Raw genomic sequence first — 20,881 nt, forward strand, 5'->3', positions numbered from 1 at the left:
TTCTCAAGTGCACATGGGAATAGAAGGAAACTATGTCAACCTAAGAAAAACCATATACAAAACACACACAGTGAACATCATACTCAGTGGTGAAAGACTGAAAGCTTTTCCTCTAAGATAAGGAAGAAGGCAAGTATGTCTGCTTTCACCACTTGTACTCAACATGACCACTAGCTGAATAGTTGAAGTTGTAGTCAAAGCAATTAGGCAAGAAAAAGAAATAAAAGACATCCAAATTAGAAAGGAAGAAGCAAAATTACTTGTTCACAAATGATATGATCTTATATGTAAAACACCCTAAAGATTCTACACAAAAACTGTTAGAATTATTAAACCAATTAAGCAAAGTAGCAGGATACAAAGTCAATACACAAAAATCAGTTGTATTTCTTCTAACACTGAACAATCTAAAATGGAAATTAAGAAAACAATTCTGTTTATTATAGCATCGAAAAGAACAAATTTTCAGAACACTGAGCCTCCTAAATGAAGAATTAACTTCATCAAGAAAGTAAAAAACTTGGGCAATGAAAACTATAAAACATGTATGAAAGAAATTAAGAAGACATAAATAAATGGGAAGAGATCTGTGGTCATAGATTGGAAGACTTACTATTGCAAAAATGTCAATATTACCCAAAGCAATCTATAGACTTAATGCAATTCCTATCAAAATCCCAGTAGGGTTTTCAAAGAAACAGAATAACCCATCCTAAAAGTCACAAAGAATTTCATGGTACCCTGAAAGCCAAAATGATAATGAAAAAGAAAAACAAAGGTGGCGGGCTAACACTTCCTGATTCCAAAACTTACTACAAAGTTACAGTAACAGAAACAGTCTGGTACTGGCATGCAGACAGACATACAGAAGGGAATAAAACAGAATCCAGAAATAAATGCCATATACAATTATCAACCTACAATGGCTCATGATCTAAATGTAAAACCTAAAACTTAAAACTGTTAGAAGAAAACACAGGCTAAAAGCGAGACATTGGAATTGTCAATGATTTCTTGGATATGACACAAAGGTACAGACATGTCTTGTCTGTAATCTCTGACAAGACATGAGACCCAGAATACACAGAGGAACTCCTAAAACTCAACGATAAAACCAAACACCCTAATTAAAAAATGGTCAAGGAACTCATACAGACATTTTCCCAAAGAAGACACACAAATGGACAATAAGCACATGAACAGATGTGTCACAAATGCAAATCAAAACTACAATGAGATGTCACCTCACACCCATTAGCCTGGCTACTATGAAGAAAACAGAAAATAAAAAGTGTTGGTGAGGATGTGGAGAAATTGGAATCCTTGTGCACTTTGGTGGAAATATAAAATTCTACAACCGGCTGGATGCAGTGGCTCACGCCTGTAATCCCAGCACTTTGGGAGGCCAAGGCAGGCGGACTACCTGAAGTCATGAGTTTGAGGCCAGTCTGACCAACATGGAGAAACCTCGTCTCTACTTAAAAAAAAAAAAAAAAAAAATTAGCCAGGCGTGGTGGCACATGCCTGTAATCCCAGCTACTCGGGAGGCTGAGGCAGGAGAATCACTTGAACCTGGGAGGTGGAGGCTGTGGTGAGCTGAGATCGTGCCATTGCACTCCAGCCTGGGCAACAAGAGCAAAACTCCATTTCAAAAAAAAAAAAAAAAAAAAAAAAAAAAAAAAAAAAAAAGCCCAGAGGCAGTATGATGCTCTGCTCTGGACATACCTCTAAGGTAACTACTCTCACATTATGCGGGAGCTATTTGTTAAACTTGTCTCTTGCACAAACACCTAGTAGGCCCCTAGAGGACAGAGACGATGTTCTATTCATCTTCAAAGCACGTATTCAAATATCAAAAAAGACCACGCACAAAAAATTAGCTCTTAAAGCATTTTCAACAATACTTTAATTACATGATAGCTTTTCAGAACTGATAGAAATAAAGGTTTAAAACATCTAGTGTTAAAGCAGAGTATTTACTCTAGGGTGCAAATAAGCCTCTGGATTTAATAGGCTAGTATCACAGAGATTATGTGTTTACACTCCCAGTAAGAAGAACTAGTAACTGTCACCTACTCTGTACTCAGTTTCTATGTGGAGAAACTGAGGCTCTCAGAAGTTGAGTAATTTCCACACCATCACACATGTAGAAACAGGTGAAGCTAGGAAGTGGTGGAGTCGGGTATGACTATAAACTCCACGTTCTTTCTGCAATATTAAGCAGCCATTAAATATTACCTTTATCTGTGCCACTCTGTATAATAAGCGTAATTCTGATTTGTAGAGGACTTTCATAAAGTACAAACAATATGATCAATGTGAAAGTACTCTGAAAAGTATAAAAGTGTTCTACAAATCATGAAAGACTATATACTTTTTAAAAAGTTGTCGTCTATGTATCTTTCTAATTTGCCCGACTCTCAAACTCATTTTAAAGGAGTCAGGTTGGCGTTACCCCCCATTTTAATAGATGAAGGGGGTCTAAAACTCAGAGAGGGTAACTAGCTTGAGTGGCAAAGACAGGCTAGATTCTAAATCTTTTCTTCTGTTTTTATTTCTAATACATCCTAACGCATCTAAATGTAAAGTAGTGGATCTTTTAAGAATACATATTCACTTAATATGTTGAAATTGGGTTATATGTTAGTATGTATTTTAAATTTTACTTGGGGACGGATATTTTAGTCCATTATTTTAATTTTATAATGTACACATTGTACTTCACTAATTAGGAACACACTTATTCTGGAAAATGAGGTGCACTCATTGGCTTCTCACATAACACAACAAAAATGGTAAAACTATCTTTCATGAACTTCCGTAGTGTATTTAAAACCTAAAGTGAAGCTATGCAGAATAAATAGGTCTTTTTTGTGTGTATCCTCAATAAATATCCTCATTTAAAAAAACAAAACTTGTTCCTTAGTTTGCTGTCTCAGAGAAATATGAGATAACACTAAAAATATGAGCGGCTAAGATTATGTGCCAGTACCTGACGTGCATTAAGCATCCTCTCCATCACTGTAAAGCGCCTCAAGTTAGTACTCCTGGCTATCTTCAGTGTTACAGATGAGTAAATGGAAGTGCGCCGTGGTTAAGTGAAGTGTGCAGTTACACAGGTTAAGTGGTAGGACTGGAATTCCAACCCCAGGTCATTCTGACTTTAAAACGTGTATTTTTATAAGACTATGCAAGATCTCAACAATTTTCAAATGTAGTGGGATGCTAAGTTAGGGTTGCTTGGAGTAAATAAATGAGAGAATTCTGAATAGGAAAAGACAGGCTCCCAAATGAATATAAACAGACTGGTACAAATTCTCAAAGGATTCCAGAAAACTATTTTAACACCAAAAAATTGACTGAAGTGAGAAGAGTAAAATAAACTTTCAATTCTATTAAAAAAAAACTGTACTAATAAACTCTATATATTTGGAAAGATGTTACATTATTACGATGCCATAATAACCCTTAAACTGTTTGCTCAGAATTATATTTTATTTATAAATTCAATTTTTTTCCTGCAATATAGAGAGAATATCCACTTGGATTCATCTATTCATTGTTGGTTTTATGACTTAATTTTTAATTATTTTCATAATCAAAAATTATATAGTAGCAGTATTATTACAATGATTACAATTCAGTCTTATTACAGTAAAGCTGAAGTCATTGTAACACTGTAATTTCCCCTAGAATCCTTGGTTGTATGGATGTTCCTACTGACTTCACTTTTTAGGAGAGGGGAAGGGCACTGAGATGTGAATAATCACAGCTGATATATCATTTTTTCCCCAATGGAGCTTATTTTGAAACTGTTTACACAGCAAACATATGTTTACCCAGATTTTAGGCTACAGATCAATAATGGCAAAAAAAATCTATGGGTTCATTTATTTACACTTTAAATGAGATCGTGATCTTTCACACCAAAGATCTTTATTATTATCTTTAATACTACTACCATTATTTTGACTTTGGATAACTGTTGGAAGGGCAGTTAATGTCTCAAGCCACCCCTTGGAAGTAGTAAAGCTTTGAAAAACTAAAAATGATTAGACTCTCTCACATTTGGCTATTATTTTTAAACTGTTACACATAATTTTTTAAAAGTAAAATTTTACAACAGATTTACAGAAAAGTTGTGAAGATGGCACAGAGCATTCCCATATACTCCCAGATATGTTGGCTACTATTTTTACCTAATAAATGTGAACTGTGTTATCTAATCAAATAACATAAGAATGAATATTTCCAAAGAAGATAAATATATAACAGGAAACAAAGTGTTAAATAAAATGATACATTGGTACAAGATCCGGAGTACAATGATTTTTACTAACTTTAGAAGAATAAAGTTTTCTAAAGTAAAAATGTTTAAAAACTGTTTTAAGCAGATTTCTAAGTACAAAGGCATGAAAACAAATCTAAGGTTCAATATTATGAAGTTCATTGTGTCCCATTTCACAGACAACTTAATAAAATGGCAAATCTTGACTCCACTTATATTAAATCCCAAATGTTTAAGTCCCTAAAACTACTAACTGAAACCCAAAGTAAATTACCAAATTACAAAAAACAGCTCAGTTTTAAAAAAGAACACAAATGAAACATTAAAAGCAAATGAAATTTTTATAAAGAAAAAAGAAACTAATAAAAACCTGTGGTATGGTGGGTAGGATGACAGTATTCTCAGCAGGGACTGGCAGGACAGGGATCACAGGGACAGTGGGAGGAGAGGGAAGAACAGCTTCTGTTGGCTAAAAATCATCAATGACAAAAAATCAGGAAAAACACCAAAATAAAAGGGAAACACATAACAAAAAGCTGTGCCATAAAGATAAATTATAGTTTTCAGAAATAACTATGCAACAGGAAAAACATTAATATATTACACTAATATAAATGAGAAAATATTCTCTAGAAATTGTTTTAGAAAGTTATACCCCCATAATAATTTTAATGATTCTGTAATTAAAATGAATGCCTACTCTTTAGATGCTTAAATCATAATAATAAAAGATTATCATTTACAATATTCCCTCCTTCTCTGGGAGATAAGACACTTGCTTCACAGACAGACTGCAAAATATTTTTTCTAGCACTCAGAATACATCTCACTACTTTCCTCTATGCATTCAGAAAACTAAAAGTAATTTTATTAGCCCAATCAGGCAGACAAAGAGAGTTTACAAATCCATGATACTAACTTCTGTTATCAAGAACAGTAATAACTTGCCTCAACATGCCTGTAATTAATTCAACTAACATTGATTGTCTGTTACATGCCAGACATATCTGGCAAAAATGAAAAAACAACGTAGAGAGAACCTGGTATAAATTAAACTAAGAAGTTCACTGTTTATCTGGCTTGTTATTTTTAAAAGGATGAAACTGGAACACAGGAAAGTTGTTTAGTAATAAGACCCATTTGCTATATAAATAAAATATCTTATATATGTAAGAAAAACACTAAAATCAAGCAGATGAGGACAGCCTGCCTTAACAGGCCTTAAAACAGGAAGAACAAATTGCCAGACTAAAAAAAGGGCTTATCTTCATTCATAAATGCAAAATAAAATGGCAATGATCTTTTTTGCCTACCAAATTAGTCAAATTAAGATTTATTAACAATGTATGGAGTCTCTTCAACAATGGTGCTGAGACAACTGGATATCCACATGCAAAAGATGAAGGTCTATAGACCCCCATCTCACATTATATATAAAAATTAACTCAAAATTGATTAACAACATAAATATGAGATTTGAAAACATAAAACTCTTACAAGAGAACATAGGGTTAATCTTTGTGACCTTGGATTTGGTAATGGAACCTCAGAAATCATAAATGATGAAAGAAAAAAATCAATTAGACTCTAACAGAATTAAAACCTTTTGGGCACCAAAGGGCATTACCAAGCAAGTGAAAAGACAGCCTACACAATGGGAGAAGGTATTTGCAAATCATACACCTGATAAGGGTTTAATATCCAGAACATTTAAAGACTCTTACAACGCAACAACACAAAGAGAAACAACCCAATTAATGAATGTGTGAAGAGCTTGAATAATTTCTGCTAAGAAGGTATACAAGTGGCCAATTAGCACACGAAAAGATGCTCGACATCATTAGTCCTTAGGGTAATACAAATAAAAGCTATAATGAGAGATTACTTCACCACTACAAGGGAAGTGTCTAATTAAAACAAAACAAAAAACAAAGTAACAAGTGGTGGCAAGGATGTGGAGAAACTGGAACTCTGGTACAACGCTGGTGGGAAATGTAAAATGGTACAGCTTCTGAGGAAACTTCTAGTGGTTTCTTAAAAACCAACCATAGAATCAGCATCTGATCTAGCAATTGGGTAGGTAAATATGCACTGGGTAGGCATATTCCCAAAAGTGAGAGCAAGGACTTGGACACTTGTATGCCAGTGTTCAATGCAGCATCACACACAACAGTCAAAAGGCGGAAAGAAACCACGTGTCTATCAGGAGATGAACGGATACACAAAACGTGATAATATACACACAATGGGTATGATTTTTTTTTTTTTTGAGATGGAGTCTCGCTCTGTTGCCCAGGCTGGAGTGCAGTGGTGCTATCTCAGCTCACTGTAACGTCTGCCTCCCGGGTTCAAGCAATTCTCTGCCTCAGCCTCCCAAGTAGCTGGGATGACAGGCACCTGCCACCATGCTCAGCTATTTTTTTTTTTTTTTTTTTTTTTGTATTTTTAGTAGAGACAGGGTTTTACCATCTTGGCCAGGCTGGTCTTGAACTCCTGACCTTGTGATCCACCCACCTTGGCCTTCCAAAGTGTTGAGATTACAGGTGTGAGCCACTGCACCCGGCCCTAGGAATAAAATTCTTAATCATGCTAGAAGATGGATGAGCCTTTAAAACATTAAGTGAAATTAGCCAGACACAAAAGGATAAATATTGCATGATTCCACTTAAAAGACTAGTAAGTTATACATATTTTACCAATAAAAAATATTCCAAAAAAGCTTTTAAAAATGCATGAAAACTGGTCCTCTCACACTGCTGTTGGATATACAAATTCACATAAACTTTAGGGAAAGTAATTTGGCAGTAAATATCTAGAGCTTTAAAAATGTCTAAACTTGGCCAGGCACAGTGGTTCACACCTGTAATCTCAGCAGTTTGGGAGGCCGATGCGGGTGGATCGCGAGGTCAAGAGTTCAAGACCAGCCTGGCCAACATGGTGAAACTCCATCTCTACTAAAAAAAAAAAATACAAAAATTAGCCGGGCGTGGTGGCCCATGCATGTAATCCCAGCTACTTGGGAGGCTGAGACAGGAGAATTGCTAGAGCCTGGAAGGTGGAGGTTGCGGTGAGCCTAGATTGCGCCATTGCACTCCAGCCTGGGCAACAGAGTGAGACTCTGTCTCCCTCTCCTCAAAAAAAAGTCTAAACTCTTTGACTCAGTAATTCTAGAAATCTACCCTAAGGAAATAATTTTAAAAGCCTATGTTTTAAGGTACTCTCATAAGGTGTTCTAAGGTTTTAAGATAGTCTTTTGAACACTGCTTCTATTTGGTAAATCGTGGAATATTTGAAATACCCAAAGGTGTCAGAATTGTTAAGTAAAAAAGTAAAAAATGAAAACTATATGAGATTGAGGCTGGGCATGGTGGCTCACGCCTGTAATCCTAGCACTTTGGGAGGACGCGGCAGGCAGATCACCTGAGGTTAGGAGTTCGAGACCAGCCTGGTCAACATGGCAAAACCCCGTCTCTACTAGAAAAAAAAAAAAAGAAAAAAAAATACAAAGATTAGCTAGGTGCGGTGGTGCATGCCTGTAGTCCCAGCTACTCGGGAGGGTGAGTCAGGAGAACTGCTTGAACCCAGCAGGTGGAAGTTGCAGTGAGCAGTGAGATCACGCCACTGTACTCCAGCCTGGGCAACAGAGCAAGACTATCTCAAAAAAAAAAAAAAAAAAAAAAAAGAAAGAAAAGAAAATTATATGAGATTATCATACAGAAATTTAAAATTATCAGTATGAACAGTTTATAAATTATATGGGACATTGCTTATGACAAAACATTAAGTAAAAAAGGGAAGATGAAACTCACATAAAAAATGGAAAGAAATGTCTGAAAAATTAATCTCTGGGGTGGGATCATGAGTGCCTTTCTCTATCGCTGCTTCTTTATTCTGAATTATACTTTTCCAGTTGTTGACAAGTAATACACAGTGGCGTTATTAATATAAATGCAAGGGGAAGGATGGGAGATCTATTGTGAATATTAACAGAAAAACAATTATTATGATCTTTAAGTGTCATTCTCTAGAAAACAAACTGAAAATGTATTTCACACTTTGGACTCCTGTTACCTGGATTTATTATTTCCTGTAGAAAGAGATTTTTAAAGCATTGGATTTTGTGTTTTCTCTTTCTTTTCAATGTTCCCAGTCTGGGATGATGAAAAGTTCTGAAGATTGACAGTGATGATACTTGCACAACACTGTGAATGTACTTAATGCCACTGAATTGTACATTAACAAATGGCTAAAATGGTAAACTTGATGTAAACTTTAACACAATAAAAAAGTATATTATGAATAAAGCCTCCGTGGGTTTAGCTTGGGACTCCAATCACCATTTATATATTGTTCCTGGAGAAAAAAAATACTGAATTCCACATTATGAGCTCAAAATTAATAACAATCGTAACTGATACTCACTGCAATATTTACATGGCCTTCTAAGAATGTTTGAAAACCCATAGGTTCTGACTTCTGATTTATGAATGCATAAGAAAAGCGTGGTGGTTTTGTAAGAACTGTGCTTGGATCAAGTGGATATACACATGGAAAAATCAAACAAATACTGATTCCTACCCTTAAACTATACATAAGATTAATTTCAGCTGGTTTGCTGACATAATTGAGAGAAGTAAACAATATAAGGCTTCTAGAGGATGATATGGTAGAGTATCATCATGACCTTGGTGCAGATGACCTCCTGAATAGGAAAGTGCATGTTGCTGAAGCTCACGCAGGGTGAGGAAAGCATCTGTGGGCAGGGAGTGGAAGGGAGGCAATAGCCTGGCAAAGGGTGCTGGAGCCTCAGCATGGTGACGAGGGTGTCTACATGGACAAAGCCGTGGCGGCAGCCTGATGTGTGTGGTTGGAACCCAAGTGAGACAGATAGCATCTATGAGGCAGTAGCTGCAGTCTGGCATAAGGTTTTGTGCTGTCAGTGGACTAAATGGGATCTTCTGGAGCCTGAGCAGCGTGAGAAGGGCGTCCAACTAGGGCAGCAATGATGACAGGAGATTGCTTATATACAGGCCGTTCTGGTCCAATAAATAAATACATGAAGGATACTGACAGCAGGTTTCCTTGTGTCAGAAAAGGCAGTTATAAATATGAAAAGATAGAAAATTAGCATGAGACCTATGGTGTTACACTAAAATTGGAGGTATTGGTATAAACAGTGTTCAATATATACAGATAAATACAAAAATAAATAGAGACATAAATGTGTGTGTATACATGTGCACAGGTCTGCTAACTATGAGGACCTGGATGCAGCTAACAGCTCAACAGCACGAATACACCTGGCATCCAAATCTTGATTTCTAAATACTCATTCTGCAATTTAAAACAACACAACATGGCCGGGCACGGAGGCTCATGCCTGTAATCCCAACACTTTGGGAGGCAGAGGTGGGTGGATCATCTGAGGTCAGGAGTTTGAGACCAGCCTGGCCAACATGATGAAACTCTGTCTCTACTAAAAATACAAAAAATTAGCTGGACATGGTGGCGGGCACCTGTAATCTCAGCTACTTGGGAGGCTGAGCCAAGAGAATCGCTTTGAACCCAGGAGGCGGAGGTTGCAGTGAGCCAAGATCACGCCATTCCACTCCGGCCTGGGCAGTAAGAGCGAAACTCCGTCTCGGGGGGAAAAAAACCACAACACAAAACCAAACAAAACCAAACCACGGGTCTTTGAAGAAATGGCTGACTCCAGTGCTAGAGCTCAGCAAGCACAAGATGAGTGCAGACATCTTGCTGTACCAGAAAATAAGGGAAGTACTCAAAGAGGATGACAAAGGACACAGAAGCTGGCTTGAAGGGCTGCCACTGGCCAGACTGGGAACATTCTGTAACTCAATGATAACAATGGCATAACATCCACTGAATAAAATAGGAATCTGGGAGCCCATACTGATATAAATAAATACATCAATAAATAAATGAAGATAAGAGCATTTTCTTACAACAAAATGCTAACTAAAAATGTAATGATGGAATTATAAAATCATCATTTGGCAGCCATCATAGTCATAGAGTAATTCATTCAAGAAATATTAATGAACATTAAAACTTCCTGTTGCCAAGTGAAACGTCCATTCCAGTGGATGAATGGGATATGGGATATACTCGTACAAGTGTCTCCTTTCAAAGCGTTAATGACAGTGGAGAAATCTGCAGACAATATCCGAATCAAGTGATCAAAGTTAACATCACCAGTAACGGGAAAAATCAAAATCATATATCATGTGATAAAATGTAATGAGGGTACAATACTTCCAGGATATTTCTACCAAAGGTATATAACTTGAATCTAATCATTAAACATCAGACAAACCCAAATTGAGTGATACATTACAAAGTAACTGGCTGCAGTCATCAAAAGTGTCAAAGTCATGAAAGTCTAACGTTATTTTTAATTCAATTTTATTCTAGTTTAAAAACAACTTTACTGAGATAGAAGTGATATAAAAAACTGTACATATTTAAGGTATAGAATTTGATGAGTTTGCACATAGGCATACACCTATGAAGCCACTGCCATAATCAAAGTAACAAACGTATCTATCACCTCTAAAAGCTTCCTTGTGCCTCTGTTGTTTTTTGTTTTGTTTTGGTTCTTTTAAGGACACTAAAGTTTATTTTTTAAGTGTTTGAAAATGTCACAAATGTAATATGTTTTCTTATTAATAGTCTCCAGCCCTAACAATAGGATAATAGCTGATTAATAATCTACTTTGATAGCCAAAATAAGACAAAAGTACATGCTTATGTCAAATTTCAAACCAAAGCACAAAAATTTTCTCCACTGGGCAGGTGCTCTCCAAAACCCTTTATGATAAACCATGAATCCTTTAATGTTACATTTTAATCCCACTTGTAACCCTCTGTCTCTGAGCCTCTTCTAGAATCACCTTCTTTAGACGAGGATGTGAATACCATTAAAAAAAATTCCCAGTTTACAGCATCTTAACCCATCCCCCTCTCTACAGGGCACTGACCAAGTTCCTTGAAGAACATAGGCCCCTGCCTCTTCCTTAAGGCCAACACCGCTGAGAAAGTCAACGACGCATCAACACACACAATTCCCTAATCACAACTGATAACCAATTCTGGTAACAAACAATTACAGAACAACAAAGTAATTCATTTAGTTCACTTGAAACAAAAATGCAGCTCTAAACAAATAATAATCAAATGAAGGCTGACTGATGAGGAACAGCAAAGATAACAGATCTGATCACAGGATGCTTTGGGCAAAGGATTTAGAGCAGGGTAAAACTCCAGGGAGCTGTATAAGATTCTAAATTAGAAAATGTCAAACTTAAGATTCTAACATAAATAATGAAGCAGCAATATACAGTAACCATTATATTTTGGTTATTACAGAATTCAGTATGGCATTTTGAACTTGAAAAATCTTATATAACTATTTCATTAGACAGTGACTGTTATGCCATCATCCTTGTTTTGCTCCATTTGTATCACTCAATAAGATCAGATCTAAAGTTTTTCTGTTGTTGTTTTAAAAAAAAATCTTGACCATGTGACTAGCAACGGTCTCAGTTGTTTCTATCCACAGCAACATCATGGAATCATTAGCCTCTGAGGCTGCCTTCAGAGACTTGTTTCCATGGCAACAGAGGCTATGATATTAACACCGTCACAAGGAAATTGTAAATTTCTGCAGAAAATTGTAAATTTCTATAAAATTGGATATATTGTACATATTTTAAAGTACCTTTTAAAAACCAGTATCAAATGGATGGCTATCTGAACAAATGTTTAAAGTGATTTGTTTTTAGAGATTAATTTTCTCTATAGCTTTATATTTTAAATCTAATTTAAGATCTTAAAATTATAAAAGCAGCACTTAAAACAGATTTTCATAAAGTGGTCTGACAACTCACTACATACAGCCATTTGCATCTGTTCTGCACATCCACATTTGTGACCATGTACCGCCCTCCCTCACTTTGATTCATTGAAAAATAAATGTATATTGAATGAGCCTACTACTTTTATTAAAGCCTTTTCTGCTTAAAGCACTCAAGTGGTTTTCATTATGTGCATATGAACCCTGATTAATACAGGAAGAGATAGAAGGGACAATTAGGAGTTTACTGTAATAATCCAGCTGAAAGGTTATTGGTGGCTTCAACTGAATGGTGGTAATGGACGTATGAGCAGTCAAATCAAGATACATTTTGAATGTAGAGTTGGTATATCTTGGTGACTGATGAGAAGTCTGGAGTGAGGAAGGCCTATTAACACCCACAATAGCCACTAAAAATGATCTTTTATACAAGAGTTCGACTCAGGTATAAAAGAGTTGCAAGGCTATCTAAATATATTTAAAAACATTTTCTCACTAAATAATTTATTAAAATGACTTTCATAGCATAAGATGCAACCCCAAAGACGATAAATGAACATACTATCTGATAGCTAATAATGCTTATATTTTACATTAACACGTTATATGAAGGGGGTAAACTGACCTAAGAATATACACAAAGATTCACTACTGTATCTTTTTAATTCAACTTTTATTTTAAGTTCAGGGGTACATGTGCAAGCTTGTTACACAGGTAAACTTGTGTCACTGGGATTTGTTGTACAGATTATTTCATCACCCACATATTAAGAATAGTACCCATTTAGTTATTTTTCCGGATCTTCTCCCTCCTCCTACTCTCCACCCCTCACACCGGCCCCAGTGTGTTGTTCCGCTCTATGCGTCCACCTGTTCTCATCACTTAGCTCCCACTTATAAGCGAGAACATGCGGTATTTGATTTTTTGTTCCTGCATTAGTTTGCTAACGATGACGCCCTCCAGCTCCACCCATGTTTCTGCAAAGGACAAGATCTCATTCATTTTTATTGTTGCATAGTATTCCGTGGTGTGTATGTGCCACATTTTCTTTATCCAGTCTACCACTGATGGGCATTTAGGTTGACTGCATGTCTTTGCTACTGTGAATAGTGCTGCAATGAACCTAAGCGTTCATGTCTTTATAACAGAACAATTTATATTCCTTTGAGTATACACCCAGTAATAGGATTGCTGGGTTGAATTGTATTTCTGTTTTTAGGTCTCTGAGGAACCACCACATTGTCTTCCACAATGGTTGAACTAATTTACACTCCCACCAACAGCGTATAAGTGTTCCTTTTTCTCCACAAACTTGCCAGCATCTCTTGTTTTGATTTTTTAATAGTAGCCATTCTGAATGGTGTGAGATGGTATCTCGTTGTGGCTTTGATTTGCATTTCTCTAATGATCAGTGACGCTAAGCTCTTTTCCATGACTGTTGGCCACTTTTGAACAGTGTCTGTTTACGTCCTTTACTCTCTTTTAATAGGACTGTTTTTCTCTTGTAAATTTCTTGAAGTTCCTCATAGACGCCGGATATTAGACGTTTTTCAGTTGCACAGTTTGCAAAAATTTTCTTCCATTCTGTAGGTTATCTGTTCACTCTGTTGACAGCTTCCTTTGCTGTGCAGAAGCTCTTTAATTAGATCCCACTTGTCAACGTTTGCTTTTGTTGCAATTGCGTGGTGTCTTCATGATGAACCCTTTGCCTGTTCCTATATCCAGAATGGTACTGCCTAGGTTGTCTTCTTAGGTTGTCTTATAGCTTTGGGTTTCACATTTAAGTCGTTAATCTATCTTGAGTTAATTTTTGTATGCACACTTCCATATTTTTAGAGAAAATGAGATATATGAATTAGCAAATCTTTTGGTACCAATATCTTAGATGGCAAGGAAAAGTATCAACTGTCGGGTCACTGTGGGTTAGTAAGGATCTTATTTTGGTTTTGTATGGCATAATTAATATTCCTAATCTAAGTTCTTTGGTTCTTTGTTTAAAGATGTATTATGCTGTAATGTGGCATGTTTCTCTGATTAAATGTCAAAGAAGCTATTTAAAAGTAAGAGAGAAACTAAAAAAAACTGCAAGGCTTTTGAATGTTTATAGAAGGATAAAATATAGCACAGTAGATTTATAAAAACTCTGCTTAGGAATCACTGTACTCAACGGGGGCCCAGTACCTTCAGAAAAAGCTGATTTTTATGGTTTAAATCTGTTTTTTTATTCAAATGTCCTTTGGTCCTGTCACTGCAAACAGGTATCTTTCACATAAGCCGGTTAAGTAAAAAAACCAACAATATGTTATTTGAACCAGCTTCATATGACTTCCATGTCATAACTATCTCACAAGCAAACAATTATAAAACTAAACACATTTTTAAACATATCACTAAGGGTATCAAAATCATTAAATTTAAAACAAAACAACGTAAATAGGAAAACAGATCTAGCAATTAATTCCATTACAGAAACATGAGTACAAGTGTGTTAGTTCACACAGACAGATCATCTAGTTCATGAATCTATCTCTACCTGTGAAACTCACAATATTCAGTTAAGGTTTCTCATCCCTCCAGTATGAAAAGACAGTATTCTATCAGCATTCAGATGACAATCTTGTCCTAGTAAAGGATGAGCCAAACACGAAACATTTAAAAGTAAACAGAGACTAAAACTTCAATATATGGTTACTTAATTGACAAATGGGGATAAAATTACCAAATGCAATAATGTGCTTTTTTACCTGATTTTTATCAGAATGTGGCTAGAGAAATAAGCAAAACCACAGACTTCATGACTAATAACCTAAAATGGGCCCTTAATGCTTCCCAGTAATCAGATTTGCCTTGTATTATTCACCCTCTACAAGTCTGTAATGATTCAGGTCCCTGTTATCACTCTCTCAAGTTGCTTTCTTCTATTTCCCCCACACAAATACACACATTTTCTATTGTTTCTTTCCTTTATTTTTCCTCCAGAATACCATATACACTCATACGTCACATATCAACATTTTGGTTAATGATGGTCCACATGTATAAAATTATAATGGAGCTGAAAAATTTCTACTTCCTAGTGATGTCATAGCCATTGTAATGCTGCAGTATAATGTATTACATTTGTGGTGACGCTGGCGTAAACAAATATACTTCACTGCCAGTCGTACAGAAGTATAATACATATAATTATGTACAGTATATAATACTTCAGAATGATAATTAACAACTATTTTACTGGTTTGTATATTTATTATACTATACTTTTTATCTTCTGTATATTTATTATATACAAAAATAGATATACACCGTATTCCCATTAACTGACATGTGACTCTATTTTGGATAATTATATTTATTATCTGTCTTCTTCTACTTAGAGCAGATTTCTGTTCTGTTCACTCCTATATGCCCAGTGCCTAGAAAAGTGCACACAGGAAGTATTTAATATATATTTGTTGAATGAATAAAACCATGCGACTGTCAAAAGAAATCAACTTAATCAGCACTCTAAAATGACTTGGGCAATAGATTGGGTAGGTACAGTCTTCCTTCCCCTACCCACTTTCATGCAATATACATAGTAGACATTGCTAAAAGGTTATTTCTGTGTTTCTGGGCAGCCACCACCAATCAGAAGGCGTTCAAGATGTTTTACAGTTTGATAACCTTAGAACAGAAGTTTCAAAATGTAAAAAATTGCCAGTTTCATGTTGTTCTCTATCTAGCAATAACGAATTGCCTAATAATGTCCCATTTGAAAATAAACATGTCTTGGTCAAGCATATTTGCTTAAAATATTTTCATCGCTTTTCTATTCAAACTGCATTAGGAAGTACAACTTCTTACTGAGGGCTCATATTTAAAATCCATGGTGCCCTTCCTCTGAGCTTCCACTAATTTCAGCTTGGGTCCTTTGTTCCCCTACAGGTAGCTACTTCTGTAAGTTAGTCTCGATTTTACCTTGGCATTCTCATTTTGCCTTTCCAGTTCTCCAATACTCATCTAACCAATCCCATGTAGTGTATTTTTATTGTTAGTTGCTGTGGTTTCTGTTTCCCTGGCTGCACCCTATTAAAGTTACCAACCCTCCAGCTAAAACATGGTTGCTTCTCCGTATCTCTAGATTCCTCATTTAAAGGTCAGAATATTTTGCTGAAATGAAAATGATGGTGGTGGCGGTGGTGGTGGTGGATAAAAGGGTAGTTGATAAAGATGATGATGACCTCACTGATGTAATTAATGTATTATAATAAGTGCTTTGCACATATTGTCTCATTTAATTCTCATTAAATTTTGATGTAGATAACACTTTCATCCCCATTTTCTACAGATGAGGAGACAGACTCCGCATTGAGGTAATTTGCCCAAGGTGGCACAGGCGATATGGCAGAATATAAATTTAAATCCAGGTCATCACCCTCCAAAGATGGTACACTTACCCAGTACTCTTTACTTATCTCTTTAAAATAGTTCAAAAAGAGATTTTGTCTTTACTGTTACCACTACATTTTACTGCAAAGACAATATATATTACCTGTAAAAAGAAATACATACTGCATCAATCCTTAGATCAGGGGTTAGCAAACATTTTTGGAAATGACAAAAAAAGAAGCGTTATGGACCATGCAGTAATTGTTGCAACTATCCAACACTGCTATTGTAGTTCAAAAGTAGTCATACACAATACACAAATAGGCATGGCTGTGTTCCAATAAAACTTTATTTACAAGCCAGGCATGGTGGCTCATGCCTGTAATAATCCCAACACTTTGGGAGGCCGAGGCAGGCAGATCACATGAGGGCAGTAGTTCAAGACCAGCCTGGCCAACATGGCGAAACCCAATCAGTCAGGTATGGTGGTGCACATCTGTAATCCCAGCTACTTAGGAGGCTGGGGCATAAGAATCACTTGAACCCGGGAGGTGGAAATTGCAGTGGGCTGAGATCGCGCCACTGCACTCCAGCCTGGGCGACACAGTGAGACTCTGTCTCAAAAACAAAACAAAACATTTATTTACAAAAACAGGTGGCAGGCTACATTTGGCCTACAGATTGTAGCTTGCTGACTCCTGCTTTAGCTGCTTTTAAAAAAGGAGAAAGAAAAGGCTAATTAAGTCAATGAAGAAAATAGAAAATGGCTTTAAGACACCTAAGTTAACTTTTACTAACTATAAATGGTTTAATTCTGTTGCAATTCTTAGTCTACAATAAAAATAAGCCAATTCTCTCTCCCCAAAAACCATGGAAGCGACAATTTAAAAAACAAGGAAACAAGATATACATACGGAAATTTCAAGTTTCACCTACAGTTCTTTAAAATATCTTTAAAAAGTCTATATAATAAAGCTGTGCTCTTACAACTGAGAACATTTTGCCTCTATACTGAATATAGCCTCTTCCAGTTTGGGAAAAAAGTGATGAAAATGATATGATTTTTATTCTCTTTTCTTTGTTCTCCCTTCAAAATCCTGCTATGGTACTTAGTTTGGCTAAAGCAATTAATTCTTAATATTGATATGCATCTTGTTTGTTTTCCCTCTATCTTACAAAATACTTTCCAACTGATTTCTTTCCAAATGTATAACCCTTTGATACATCAGATCATCCTACCAAGATTAGTCAGATTTATATACAGATAAATGAGGGTGGGATCTGTTTTAATTTAAATGCCAGTTTATTGCTCTTGAACGTGGCTGTTAAAAAAAAATTAACAAATAATTAAACACCAGGTTATAATCCCCAATTCTTTTTCTCAGAACAACAAAACAACACAAATTGTAAAGCAATCATTTGGTTCCACTCTGTCACAGCTGTAACTTCTTCACATTTCAAAGCTGCTCCAGTCAAGAAGTCAGAGTTTTGATTTCACAGATACTGAAAATACTGTTCAGAAATGCTACCAAATTGGGGCTTAAAGGAAAAAGAATGAATAGGAAGTGCTCCTGTTACGAAGTGAGGAGGGCAAATCTTTTAAATAAATGCCTGGAGGGGCAAGTTGCTATAGGCTTCTATAAAATTCCACTGCTCCCAGGTGGCACGGCCAGTTGGTTTGTATTTGCATACGCCTGTTAAAATTACCACATCAGTTGGTTTAAAGTTTTCTTTAAAAGGTGGTAATTTTAGGCTACTGTTCTCTACATAGTCTGAACAACTATTTTTACCTTTATCAAAATTCTAAACTTTGCTATAAAAATGGAGGGCTGGAAATGTTATCTAAATAATAGTGCCAGGAAGTACAAGGAATAATTTAAGAAAATTTCTTTAAAGAGACTGATACTAAGTAAAATTTTCATGATAAAAATTTAAGTTCTTCAGATATGTAAGAGTATAAATGCTTCACAATTTTTTCACAGAAGGATCTGAATTACTTCTGAAATTCACAACTTTACAAAATCTGGTAACATAGACTTGCTAGTTTTTAAGCCATAGTGTTACATAAAAATGGCTTGGGAAACTTACAGGGATCCAACAATATTTAGAAGTTCCAAACTTCCACTTCGTCAACAGCAGATTAAATAAAAATTAACACCTGTATAACATCTGTTTATTCATTCAACAAATATTTATCAAGTGCATTCTCCATGCGAGGCTCTGGGGATACCAAGGGAAAAAACCACACACCCTGTAGCATCAGCTCTTGTGAAACTTACAGTTTAGTGGCTGACATTAAACAAAATCATTATCCAAATGACTACTGAATTAGAGTCGTGATAAGAGGTATGAAGTACAATTCTCATGCAAACAAACATTACTTGAAAATACAGGAGAAAAATCTTGCTCAGGCTGACTTGCCCTGATCCCATGAGCATGTTCAGTCACTTTTCAGCACTGTTATTAACACATTATTTTAAAGGTTAACTTTAAAACTTCTCTGAATATATTTAGAATATATAAATTATAGCCTGTGAAACTTCTTTTTGCCTATCTATCCTTGACAGAAACGCCATCTAAACAATCAAGACACTATACAGAAGCTACAAAGATGAATAAAACACATTTCCTAACTATAAAGACCTTATATCATAAATTTCAAATGTCTTCAAGCTAAGCCAATCTAATCTACATTAAGACACCAATTTTATAGTTTTTAATAGACTTTATATATTTTTTTAGAGCAGTTTTAGCTCCCATATGCCCCCTGCTCACACACATAAACTATCCATAATCAACATCCCTGCATTTCTAATGTACATTTGTTACAATCAATGAGCCCACACTGACACATCACAAAGTCCATAATTTACATTAGAGTTGACTGTGGGGGCTGGATATTCCATGGGTTTTGACATGTGTTTAATGACGTTTCCGCCATTATAGTATCATACAGAATGGCTTTACTGTCCTAAAAATCCTCTGTGCTCTATTATTTATCCCTCTCACCTAACCCCTGGCAACCACTGATCTTTTTATTGTTTCCATAGTTTTGCCTTTTCCAGAACGTCATCTAGTTGGAAACAAGGGTGTGTATCCTTTTCAGGTTGGCTTCTTTCCCCTGGTAATATTCATTTAAGGTTCCTCCATGTCTTCTCATGGCTTGATAGCTCATTTCTTTTAGTGCTGGGCAATATTCCATTGTCTGAATGCACCACACTTTATCCATGCACACACTGAGGAATATGTTGGTTGCTTCTAGGTTTTGGCAATTATGAACACAGCTGTTATAAACATCTCTGTACAGGTTTTTGGGTGGATGTAAGCTTTCAATTCATTTGGGCAAATACCAAGGAGTACAACTGCTGGATCGTATGGTCAATTTTGTAATTTAAAAAAGCTTATATAACCATTGTAACCAACTACTTTTGGTTTAATCTTCATCTCTATGCTTTTCTAGTGTCCTATTGAACAAATGATATAAATTTTATTTTTATTTTTTATATTATTTTTTATTTATTTTTATTTATTGTACAAATGATAAAAATGTGTTGAAACAGTGTTTAAGAACCAATTTTTGAGTCAGTACATGTAGGTGCACTGTAAAAGTTTCCAGAAAAACAGAAACATAAAATAGATCCTACAATATTTTTTGTGTCAAAGGGGGAACAATTGATTTCCAAGTCTGAGTCATCATATTAATTTCGCAAAGTTAGTAGCCTTTTGAGTAGAAAATTAAGAAACAAATGTGTCTGCCAAGGGTCAGCATCTCACAGCCAGTACAACAGCGTTTCCATCCAAACTGTGAATGTTTGGGGAGTCAATACCAAAGGAGACTATTTCCACCAATTTCTCTGGAAAATAATCTATCAATTAGAGTCAGTATTTTCAAAGCAGTTTAAGAAGATTGTCTACCTACCCTATACGTAGTCTACTTTTTAGTACAAAAGCACTACACTAATGAATATGAACAATTCCATTCCTTGGAGATGAAGAAAAAATATTTTATCAAAACACAATTATCATTACACATGAGACAAAATGAATGTAATATGTACCGATAACACGGTTAGGTCAATCAATCTAGGATGGTCCAAGATGGAGATGTCTTGGTGTGAATTTCAGACCTGTTGCCTGGTGGGAATAGTCAGAAAATAAATGGTTATAACAGAGTGACCCCATATGCCTCTATTTACTTGGGAAGTCTGTATTTATGCCTGTTGTCTCACTTTAATTATTAATGATTCCCTCTTTTCATTAAAGTATCCTAGTTTGGTCTGAGTTATATAGTTATCCCAGTTTTCAGGAGATGGAATTCTCTTCTCTCCCTACCTCATTTCCTTGT

General features: G+C 35.7%; 1 protein-coding gene across 50 annotated transcripts in view; it reads right to left on the minus strand.

Annotated features, from left to right (window-relative positions):
* The window catches only part of DLG1 (discs large MAGUK scaffold protein 1), a 262,007-nt gene that overhangs the window by 114,544 nt on the left and 126,582 nt on the right, over positions 1 to 20,881 (minus strand). For 18 of the 50 annotated variants that reach the window (XM_063806504.1, XM_063806494.1, XM_063806495.1 and 15 more), the window contains one exon: positions 4,659 to 4,757. The exons of the other annotated variants lie outside the window; for them this stretch is intronic. In XM_063806504.1, the coding sequence (XP_063662574.1) occupies positions 4,659 to 4,757 (99 nt within the window). The remainder of the gene's footprint in view (positions 1 to 4,658; positions 4,758 to 20,881) is intronic. 50 annotated transcript variants of the gene reach the window in all.

Source organism: Pan troglodytes, chromosome 2 (assembly GCF_028858775.2).
Source record: "Pan troglodytes isolate AG18354 chromosome 2, NHGRI_mPanTro3-v2.0_pri, whole genome shotgun sequence".
Taxonomy (NCBI): domain Eukaryota; kingdom Metazoa; phylum Chordata; class Mammalia; order Primates; family Hominidae; genus Pan; species Pan troglodytes.